The sequence below is a fragment of the Haliotis rubra genome, unplaced genomic scaffold (assembly GCF_003918875.1).
Source record: "Haliotis rubra isolate DU_JTF1 unplaced genomic scaffold, ASM391887v1 Scf1386, whole genome shotgun sequence".
In the NCBI taxonomy this organism is placed as follows: Eukaryota; Metazoa; Mollusca; class Gastropoda; order Lepetellida; family Haliotidae; genus Haliotis; species Haliotis rubra.
In genome coordinates, this window is record NW_025765321.1 from 177427 (window position 1) to 189456 (window position 12030).

A 12030-nucleotide genomic window follows, 5' to 3' on the forward strand; every position below is an offset into this window, starting at 1 on the left:
GGAAAATTGTTGAATAGATAGTTGAATGCATACTCATTCTGATTTCAGAGCTCTAGATGCCTGCACCTTCCAATCCACTCCTATCAAACACTGTTCACATGTGTACGACTCTTCTGTCCATCTGGGCAGTTTGGTTCCAAATGTGCTGAGCTGACATTGAACCCATACGCTACGTCGTATAGTGAGCATGCACTGTTCGAGCTGCCTGCAGATGACAACCGACTGGCCAATATTGAAGACATTCTCCACAGTGAACGACTTGGCACAAGACTAAAGCTGCTACATGTGCTGGATGTTGACTTCATCAACAGCAGCAATAGAGTGAGTGCTGTCATCACCAATACAGCTGGCCGCAATGTCACTTGGTTCATCATGAGGGGAATCCAACAGGTTCCAGTGTATGACTGTGACTCTGATATATCTTGCTTGACATGGAAATTTACACAAACTGGGTTTGTCAGGTTCGGTTGGATTGACTTTGACGATTCCGAATCCTATTACATATGTGCCAATGTCAGTGAAAATACAGAAAAGGAACTATTGTCCTTCACCCTTTGCGGAAATGGATTTGTGGTGGACAAGACTCCCCCTCTTAGAGGTTCCGTCAGTGTCACTAACGCAGTATCTGGCTACATCACCGATCCCTCAAGGATGGTCATTACATGGACTGGATTCTCTGACAAGCTGCCACATGGAGTTGTATATGCCCATGCAATCAAATCATACTCAATTGCTATCGGTATGAAGCTGTTTAAATATTATAAACATACATAATTTCATATCTGATTTGGGAAAGAATATAGCACATAATATAGCAAAGTTCTGTTCTCTTGTTGTTTACACATAGTTTCTCTTATACATTACATTTCAACCTTATGTTTGAAGGGAACTATCCTCATGGTCAAAATACCATGGCATGGACAAAGATTGGTGAACGCACATCGTTTCAAGCTGAGGGGCTTCCCATCAAGACTGGAGAAGTGTACTATGTCACAATCAAAGGTGATTAAACTGAAGGAAACAAACGCATCTGTCATTTTAATATGAATCACTCCGTCATGAAACATGTGTTATTGACTCACTATCAAATTGTAATGATACCAAAGCTTCGTGAAAACAAACCAGCAGTCCAAAACATTATTCAAATTCATATTTACATGATACATGACAGTTTTTGTTCAGGGACTTTTCAACAGAACATTATTTTTCTTGTTTACACAGAAACTTCCTTTAGTCAATTTGATATTTTTCAGCTGAAGATCATGTTGGTCATACGACCGAGAGTATTTCTCCTGAAGTAGTAGGCGATCTTACTCCTCCTCTATGTGGTGAGATTCGGGTTGAAGGGATGTACCCGCATAAGAAGGTTTTGAGGACAAAGTCACTTCACATCCAGTGGAAGGATATCCACGACCCCGAAAGTGGCATCGAGTCCTACCATCTGAATATTTTCACATCCGTCAATACAGAAGCGCCACCTCTACATTTTGCAACAAGAACGGAATCTACAATTATTCACATTGATAATACATTTATTGAAGGACATGCCTATGAAATCAGAATTCAGGTAAACAGTAGGAGGATGTATTTTAACAATAACAGGCGTGGAAACTTCAACGTACACATTGTTGTTACACAATTACTGTATAATTCCTAATTCTTTGAATTCTAGGCCACCAACAACGCCCACCTTCGGTCTCTGTGCATATCAAAGTCATTCACCATTGATAACTCCCAACCACTTGCTGGTATTGTTCGAGATGGTTATGTTGGAAGTAAGGTGAGGGTCGTTTTAGTCAGTAAAATGTCATTAAATTAAAATATAACCCATCTTCAATGACAATCGACAAGGTGCTTATGGCACGCATTTCACGACTTGCTGCTTGGGTACTTTTGTCTTCATTGATAGAGATTTATCGTGACCTCCACGTGGTTGTTCAACATAATTTTATTTTGCTTATTATTGCATTTTTATTCATATCTTTGGGTGGGGTGCTTGCTGATTGTTGTTGGATGGTACGTCTTTGAATCCACATTGGTTTATGCAAAGTATATAATTCTAACAAACTGATCATTTGTCTTTTACCTAAGGATGAGGTGGACTATCAAACCAGCACAACTGGGCTAGGCTGCCACTGGACTGGGTTTCACGACCCTCACTCTGGAATACAGGGCTACAGAATAGGACTTGGGACTTCACCAGGCGTTTTGGACGTCAAGCCTCTCCTGTCTGTTGGACTTCGGACAAGTAACTAAAGAACTATATAAGTGTTAACTAAGAACACTCACATAACGTTAAGTTGCATGTAACCACTAATGCCATACAATGAATTACAGCACAATGATGGGGCACCCGAAATTGTCTTCATACATTGTACAGTTTGGGGGAATCGAGGTCTACCGTGTGACGATCGAACTCTTTCATAACTACGCTACCTCAGAAATTGGGTGTCCAACAGTTGCGTTTCAATAAAGACAATGTCGATAATACTAGCAATATGTATCAAGTGTCATTTAGATGTCGTAGACGAGACGAATACCACTTTGTATTAGTATGTCCTTATTACCATACAAGTCGGTGCAGTTTATATCTGGATATTATCATATATATCCATATGTCTTTAAGTTTAAGCAGTCGTTATGCACCAAAAATGTGAATGTTATTAAAAGTCTAGCAATCTATCTGAAGAGAAATCTACCTGTTTGACTGCTATATATTGATGTACTATATTTATGTATATGTATTGAATGCGCACAAACAAAAACGTTTGTATTTTTTGTACTCTTGCCCATGAGGCCATAATGCGATAAAATCTCTCTCTCTCTCTCTCTCTCTCTCTCTCTCTCTCTCTCTCTCTCTCCTACCTCACTTGCCCTACACATCATATGTTTAATGTGTGTGAATATGTTTCAGAATATAACTGGACACATGCCTTCATCCCTGGAGTGAAGTACTACAGCACAGTCGAGGTGTGTAATAATGCAGGGCTCTGTGTCACTACATCTTCTGATGGTGTCGTTATTGATGGATCCGCTCCTGCAGCTGGTGTTGTTTCTGTTGGTCACACTGACACTCATAACAAATATCACGGTCACAGGTGAATGATTTCTGAAACATTTTTTTAGTCTGTCAAGCAATGCATATTTTCCTTAGCTGTACATCCACATTAGGGTTTTTCGTTAGGTTATTGTACAAGCCTCTATATCTTTCACATTTTCATTTACATTTGCAAATAATGGAATGACAGTTGATTCCTTTGCCATATACGTTAACATTAATATGCAGTTTATGCACAGGGTCAATTATGAGTGGCATACTTATCGCCTATACAACTACTTACAATGTTTATAAACTTTATATACATTTATAGTTCAGTGCCATTCGTCCATTGCAGATCATATATCCACAGTAAATGGGTTGGTTTCGAGGATGCTGAGACAGGAATCCACCATTTTGAGTGCTGTATTGGGCAGAGATCGGGTTCTTGTGACATTATGAATTTCACCAACACTGCTCTCTCCGATTCTTACTTGGCAAGTGGGCTGCACCTACCACTCTCTGTTCCTCTGTTTGTGACAGTACGAGCATACAACCCTGTAGGTCTGTTTGTCGAAGCTGTCTCCCCCAGTTTTGAAGTTGATGACACTGCACCAGAAGTCATCGACAGACCAGTGTTCATATCAACATCACCAGATGGACCCGAAAACATCACCATACAGTGGGATAACAGTGTCCTGTATTCACGGTGGAAGTTTGTTGATAATGGGAGTCCAATACATGAGCACATACTTAGCTTTAAAACTCACCACGAGTCAGCAGTAGCAGTAGAACAGATTACCTTAGGACCACAGAACTCGTACTTACTGATTCTGGCGAAGGAAAAGCGACTTAGGAATGGAGACAAATACCAACTGTCGGTGACTTCCTGCAACCGTGCAGGCTTGTGTACAACGTCACACAGCAACAACATTCTGATTGATTCTACTTCTCCGATAGTGGGAGGCTTTAAGCCACCACTAACGTGGCAAACTATCAGTGTCAATGGATCTGAAGTAACATTTGTCAATCTTACCTGGTATCGGTTTTCAGATGCAGAATCAAACATTTCCTGCTATCATTTAAATGTTGGAACGTCGTATGAAGGTGGTGAACTAACAAATGGTACGGTTACAGTCAACCATGACCCATCTGTGAAGGAGCAGTCAAGCACAATCCAACTAACACAGACACTTGGTGGAGGGGAAATCATTTTATCTATTTGGGCTGAGAATGATGCACATCTTCTGAGTCCTGTTGGTAAAGTTACCGTCTCAGTTGTAGCAACAGATCACAAGAGGAGAAGTGAGGGAACACTGGAACTACAGCGTCACTCCTGTGACACTCACTACTGTACTGATGACTGTACATGTGCAGTGGTTGGGCGGAAGTGTAATCCACCTTCCACACCCGTTACCTGTCGTGATGTGTCAAATATCACCTCACACAGGCTTGTGGATGTCCAGATATATCCAAGAGCCCGTAACCAATCTGGCCTGTACATTACATCTTCTCTGTCTTGTATTGCCGGGTATTGGGAGATGGATCCAGCATACGACATTCAGCGATATGAGTGGAGCATGGGGCTGCTTAACGAGCCTTTTGGGGCTGGAATATTTAAAACTAATGAGGAAAGTATCTGGTATGATGTAGGAAGGAGGACTGACATAGTCCACTGTCTGCCATATGGCCGAGCCCTAGAACACGGAGACGACTATGTCATCTACATCAGAGCTTGGTACTCAGATTCTGAATACAGAGTCTTCACATCGCCGAGTATAAGAGTCGACCATACACCACCTTCTGTGAGAAGAGGTCGAGCACTGAAAGATTCAGATTCAACATGCAGCCGAGACTTTGACGTCTTCAACAGCAATGAGACTGTCATAACTGCCTGTTGGCAAGGATTGTTCCAGGAAACACAGACAAGCATTGAGGAATACATAGTCTGGGCTGGTGTTACAAAATATGGTAAGTGAATCATCTATACATATGATTCATACGTTTATCTCTATATAAGATTGACATAGATATGTTCTTGTTGGATATAAAATATTGGGAGTAAATTCAAATGATCATATTTGTGTTCATGTCACAGCATGATATTATAATGTGTTATTTTTCCAGGTTCAGACCTCTTGCCATATCAGAGTGCAGGACTGACTACAAACATATCCCTACCAGTGGTAAATATGACTCATGGTACCAAGTATTATGTGGGCATTCGCGCCATCAACTCCTTGAACATGTCCGCCACTGTCAACTCAGATGGCTTTGTGATAGATGCAGACATTCCAGTTAGTGGAAATGTGTTCAACACTGAACGTCATCAAAGTAGATTGACAAAGTCTGATAACTCATCCTTTGGTGTCTCATGGCACGGATTCCAGGATCACCACTCCAGTGTCAAGCAATGTCGTGTTTACCTGAGGGGAAGACAACTCATCACATACTGTTACCAACACCACAGTGACACTCAGGAACACAGTTCTGTTTGATGACTTGAGCCTAGAACATGGACAATATTACACGGCTTCTGTAGTGGCAGAGGACTTTGCTGGGCATCTCAGTGACGAAGTGACATCCCTTCCCGTGTTAGTTGATGTTACCCCTCCATATGGATTTGTGTGCAAGAACTTCACAAATATCTCCATCACTAACATGACACATGAGAAAACTGATGTTGGATCTGGTTCCTTGAATGTATTCAAGGTTTATTTACCTCGAGATACCGGGTCACATTATCGCGTGAAGGTTTGCATTCAGTGGGATCATCTGGATCATGAAGAGGCTGAGTTTGCAGTGGGTGGCATCCATATCCAGATCCCATTTGTCTTAAGATACAACCATACATTGCACTGTGCGGAATACCAGTTTACACTTGATACAGAAATTGTGTCAGTCTCAGCTCTTTTAGAAATCACAATTCAGAGTAAAGAATCGTTCCAGGAGGCAGATATAGAAATAGAGGAATGCACAGACAGAGGGAGAACAGATGGACCAGATGCTATAACAGCACGACAACTGACGCCCTCACTACTAGGTATCTGCACCAGGATGATGGACCCAGAAAGTGGCTTAATGAACATACAGATTGGAGCTGGTACAACACCGGGAGGGTTTCAGCTTCAGCCCCTTCGCCATGCAGAAGCTGGCTTCCACCAGTTGGTGCAGGTGACTGTCCCCCATGGGACGCCAGTTTACACAACAGTCATCGCTGAGAATGGTGCTGGACTGAGGACGCATTATCTTTCTAAACCGATTGTACTCGACCACACTCCACCCACAGTATCAGATGTAAATGCCGCTCTGGTTTATTCTGGTAGCAAACCTTCTCAAATAGTATACGCATCTGGATTCTGGTCAGTTGAAGACGAGGAATCGGAAATCTCTACATGCTGGTGTGCTCTTGGTAAGTGTTTGTTGTACCGGTAATATATACCGACGATCTACATACCCATGTTACCATTATCCATGATGTAACATATGTTATATTTGCGATTACACTTTCTTAATAAAGTACAGATTCTAGTACTTTTGTTGGGTTGAGTCCCATCCATTTTTGTGGAAGTCGCGGTGGCTTAGCGGGTTAGGCGGCTGAGTTTGTTTGTGTGCTGGCCATTAGGTGCCTGACTCTGAGGCTGTGGGTTCGAATCCCGGATGGGACCCAACCCAACAAAAGTACTAGAATCTGTACTTTACTAAGAAAGTGTAATCCCAATATAACCTATGTTACATTTGACCACTTTCTAAATGACACTGTGTTATCATTATCCATGATGTTTCTGATTTTCTCTTACTTATATGTACCCCTGGAACGTATTGTTAAAATATCTTATTTATGTTTATAGGTCACATGAGGTTGTCATCTGATCTCCATAGCTGGGTTACCTCCGAGAGCAGTACATCATGTCAGATAACGGTCCCACACCCATCCCATGGGGTCAGGCTCTACATGACTATACAGTGCACTAACAACGTGGAACTGGACACTCTCGTCTCATCAAACGAGCTACAAATTCTCTTCAGGCCACCATCCGCTGCTGGTAGTGTGGTAGACTTTGTGGTGCAGAACAGGTACAGCCAGCATGGGAAACACGCCCCCCAGTCTATCATGTCGTCTCTCGCATTTCAGTGGACTTGGCCAGACCAGGACACAGTCAGTCACTACCAGTGTCGAGTAACAGACGTCGAAGTATGGATGAACACTACCCTGAGATACTGTGAAATGTCAGGTGTGCGCCTGAAAGACGGGGAAAGCTACACAGCCGTGGTTCGTGCAGTAAACATGAGGCAGCAAGTCAGTGAAGCAGTATCAGCATCTGTCACAGTAGACAGCACAGCGCCAGTACTTACAGGTACAGTGGGACTGTCATGAGGAGTGTTGCCGACTTGCCACGTGATAGATTCATATTATTGAATTTACTTGTACATACAATGTAAAATGTTATCCCCTCTTGTCTGAAGAAATGCCATACAACATTGATAATCAGAATATAATTCCCACGGTACACAATATACATTGTGGTTTGCCTTAATCCGTTCTTGTCCTAAGAACCTTCTTGTGAAGACGTTGAGTTCTTTCACTGTATGATCTGCCGAAGGAGTAGTAGGATCATTTGTCTGATCTGTTTACCTTAGGGATATCGACCAAAACTAGCATTAACTAACTCAATCGAGAGTCGATTAGGCACATAGTAACGTTACTGACATGATCGAATATAGATAGATGTCGTGTGCTGATCGTCGTTTTCTGTACATGATGTTTTCCCGGTGTATATAAGCTTGGGAGAGTATGATTGCAAACATTAACTCTGGTATCTAAAGTAACGATAAATAATCAGTGAGTTGATGCCTATTTACCTACTGATTAATGCTATATTATGTTTACATACGCAGGAAGAAAAGCGTTAGTTCAGTGGAGGTCTGACAGTGTGAGGGTTTTCTATGGCGATGTGTTTTATCCCAGAAGAGACCACCTGACCTACACCATCAGCGTCGGCTCCAACAAGGGCTACAGCGACTACATGCATCTGTATACTACACGCCACAATGACGTCACAGTCAACGTCCCTGGCATCACATCAGAGGTTCACGTGACACTAACAGCTCAAGCACCTGTTGGAACTTATGAAACTTACTATGGTTCTTTCACTAGAAACTGAAACTAACGGGTGCAAACATATTGGCATCAGCATCATGAAATAACCAATCATATCTCGTGGTCTTTGTTTTCCTGTAACAAGTGTGTTTGTATGCAGTGTATTTTCATATAGCAGACCAGTGTAAACTGAAACTATTCGAGTGTGTTTTTCTACATAGCGTAGTTAATATTTTCAGAACATATATATCAGTGTAACCAGAAACCAAAACTATTTTAGCTTATGATTACATAGTGCGTGGTGAAGAACGGTACTGGGATAACGCACAACAGAGCTGATGTTGGCGAAGCCTTTGAGACAATACGACGTGATATATTCTATGATGAAACAAAATGTATGAATCGTTGGAGATGAATGAAACCCCAATAATGCGTAATTAATCTATACTGTCTGTATTGATTACATTTCGACGGTAGCATACCGTATTATACGTCAATATTGCTGTTCAGAAAAGTCGTCGTTACTTTTTTGTCATTATTTGATTCGTACGCTGCACGTAGTCTGCGTGTAATTAAATATAATTGTATTCAATGATCGCATACTTATTCTTTTTATGTTATGTGACCGGTGCGAAAACTACAAGAGACATCATGGTCTGATTCGACTTTCTTATCTCCAGATGTACATGTACAATATGGTACGGATATAGTCTAACAAAATGTAGCCTGTTTTACATTGCATGTAAGTGCATGTGTCCAAAATGCTCTGATCATAATTGTACTCTATATAGTCAAACGTTCAGGACACATTTTCAAATGTCAGAGTACTGACAAAACAGACTGAGAAAACAATGTTTGAAATACTGGACGTCTTTGAAGATGACGTATGTGAAATAAGGGGCATGACACTGAAGCAAAGAGGAATCAATTCGCACAACTGTGCTTCCTTGCACGGACAATCCTCTTTACATGTCTTCATGATAAGTATCACATTTCATTTAAAGTCAAATAAAACAAATCTTTTGAAAGGCATTTAGAAGTTGGACGAACATGAATACATGACACGTTTTATGGATATCAACTTCTTTTTATTCTTTACACGACGTTTCAGAGCTAAGTCTTGCTCCCCTTATCAGGTGAATGAAGATGAAGGAGCAAGAATTAGCTCTAAAACGCCGTGTAAAGAATAAAAAAGAAGTTGTTATCCATAAAAAGTGTCATGTATTCAAATAAAACAGTTGCCTTACACGCACATGCTGCATGTCGTTGGATAGCTGGATCCCGGAGCTACACGGAGAATTTTTCCGTTTGTGTTTATGCAAATTTATAGCCGAGCAATTAAGGTTTCTGTGATTTAAGCTGTGTGTTTTTCTTCCACGTAGGTCCAAGTGGAAGAAATTTGTTCCACCCAGCCTCCGGTGGAAGTCGCCTGCGCCATTGCATTTTGGAAGCCTTCTACTTTGTCATATCTATGCATGTTATACGTTGTTGGAAACCTGAGGAAACGCTCTCTCCAAATATGCAAATGTGAATATTGTGCTGCGCCTGGTAACCAGTCCAGATTGAAACTCCGACGTGATGTTTTGTGTAATTTTAGTGAAGTTCAATTCTTCTGTGATATAGCAATTTTTTGCCAACACCATGCAGTCATGATATAACGGCTACTACTCTTACACATCACCTCAGAAAATACATTTCTATAGTGCGTTTGAAAGCCATTTAAGGCGTGTTTTAGACAATGTATAATACACACATCTTGCACATTCAGTGGTGGAGGTATATAAGTATTAAAGTGCGAACTGCAAAATATATGGGACGTGATATAGATTGGCGGAATTTAGATTAATCTGTACACCGGCTATACCGGCGGCGTTAATATTTACATCTGTAGTGCATGTGGAAGATCATTCATGTGGGATTCTGGAAATATGTAATATGTCGTTGTGCAACATTAGATAGTTGAGCTATACCGGACTGAATATGCTTCACAGAACTACAAAGTACAATAGTTTGAAATCTAACCATAACAGCAATACCCGTCGTTCGATCCTTGATGTCTATGCATTTGAATGCATTTGAAAGCCCTTTAAAAATTCCCCTCTTACGACGTATAACACGTAGATCTGCAATATTTTGCAAAGGTGCTACACACATCTGAAAATGCCGCCGCTTCTGGGGTCCGTGTCACCTCCGCCATCAGCGGATGTAGTGTTCGGCTATAATTTCTATTTCCGTGGTTCGGTTCGATCCTTCATTTCTATAATTCATATGAAAGCCCTTTACAATGCCTTTCTTACGACGTATAACAGGTACATGTGCACTATTTTGCAAAGGTGCTAGACACATCTGAAAATGACGCCGCTTCTGGTGTCCGTGTCACTTCCGCCATCAGCGGATGTTCACTTCGGCTATATTTTCTATGTCCATGGTCCGATTTTCAATATGTCTAATGCAGTCAAAAGCCCTCGAAAGTACGCTTCAAACGACGTATAGCACGGACATGTGCAACATTGTGCTGAGACGTTACACACGTCGGTTTATACCGCCGCTTCTTGTGTCGACGGCCTTTCAAATGGGCCTTTGTTCAGGCTTTGCCTTATCGCGTCTTTTGTTTGCTTCTAATTCCTTTATACCTATCTGCAACATACCTGTATTGGTATCATTAGAAAGCTCTTTTGACGTCGGTGACGGTGGTGAACGCAGATTTGATCTATCCTGAACATTAAAATATATATTGCACAATTTGTAAGAAAAAATCGTCATTTTTTGCTATACTTCTGCAGAAAATCCTATATAACTCTTGTTTCCAAGTATAACTCTTGGCTTATATTGCCAGAAAGCCCATTCAATGGCGGAGGTGCATGCAAAACGGCGTGTTTCTAACTCTTCAAATAAAGTATTAATTAACTTTTTAAAATGCATAGTACTCTCAGGCGAAAGTTAAACATTCCAACATATTGACGGGGTATTCTTTACTCGGGGAAAAGGAGCCAGGTTGGCCACTGGCTCGGACATTTGGCTTTGTTCCACGGGCACGGCGATGTGAAAATTGCGCCGCTGGCCTCCACGTCTGCCCACGGAGATCGGAAAGATGGTAGTGCATAGACGGATAATTCCGACCTCCACCATGATAGCCTAGCTTGTGTAACGTCGCGCGACGTTGCTCGTGCTATTCATCATTCGTTCTCCTGAAGATGCTCGATGTACAGACGGCCATGGTCTAGCAGAACTGAATCAGATTGAGTCTTGACAGGTGGCTCAAAGGCGACTTTACTGGAAGCAAGCTCAAATGTTGATGATTCATAGGAGGCGAAGGGGGCGACCCTTAGAGGAGAGGCGATGGTGGCGAAAGCGGTGGCTGGCGCAGGCTAACCAGTTCGAAGTCACCGGCATTGGCTCAGAGGCGACTTGGCGGTAAGCAAGCGCAAACGATGGTGATTTTCTGCTGGAAACAGGACGAAATGCTGGTGTGGCATAGGGGGTGAAGGGGCGGCCCCTAGAGGAGAGGCGATGGTGGCAAAATGGTTGTTGGCACAGGCAAACCAGTTCGAGTCTTGGCAGTGGCTCAGAGGCGACTTGGCAGTAAGCAAGCAAGCGCAAACGGTGGTGATGTTCTGCTGGAAGCAGGACGAAATGCTGGTGTGGCATAGGGGTTGAAGGGGCGGCCCCCAGATGAGAAGCGAGGGTAGCGAAATGGTGGCTAGCGCAAGCAAACCAGCTCGAGTCTTGGCTGTGGCTCAGAGGCGGCTTGGCAGTAAGCAAGCGCAAACGGTGGTGTTTTCTGCTGGAAGCAGTACGAAATGCTGGTGTTGCATAGGAGCGAAGGGGCGACCCTAAGAGGAGAAGCGAGGGTTGGAAAACGGTAGCTGTGCACCCAAACCAGCTCGAGTCG

At 42.3% G+C, this 12030-nt stretch overlaps 1 protein-coding gene and 1 long non-coding RNA gene across 2 annotated transcripts; both read left to right on the top strand.

Moving 5' to 3' along the window:
- The first annotated feature begins 615 nt into the window (after window positions 1-615).
- LOC124268499 lies at window positions 616-1313 on the top strand. The gene is made up of 3 exons (XR_006896293.1): window positions 616-739; window positions 886-1002; window positions 1254-1313. It is a non-coding gene; the product is annotated as an uncharacterized LOC124268499 (long non-coding RNA).
- Window positions 1314-7245: 5932 nt separating this feature from the next.
- Window positions 7246-8647, top strand: LOC124268501. The gene is made up of 2 exons (XM_046703481.1): window positions 7246-7395; window positions 7937-8647. The coding sequence occupies exons 1-2, from the start codon at window positions 7266-7268 to the stop codon at window positions 8200-8202; spliced, it is 396 nt and encodes a 131-aa protein (XP_046559437.1). The 5' UTR covers window positions 7246-7265; the 3' UTR covers window positions 8203-8647.
- Window positions 8648-12030: the final 3383 nt, after the last annotated feature.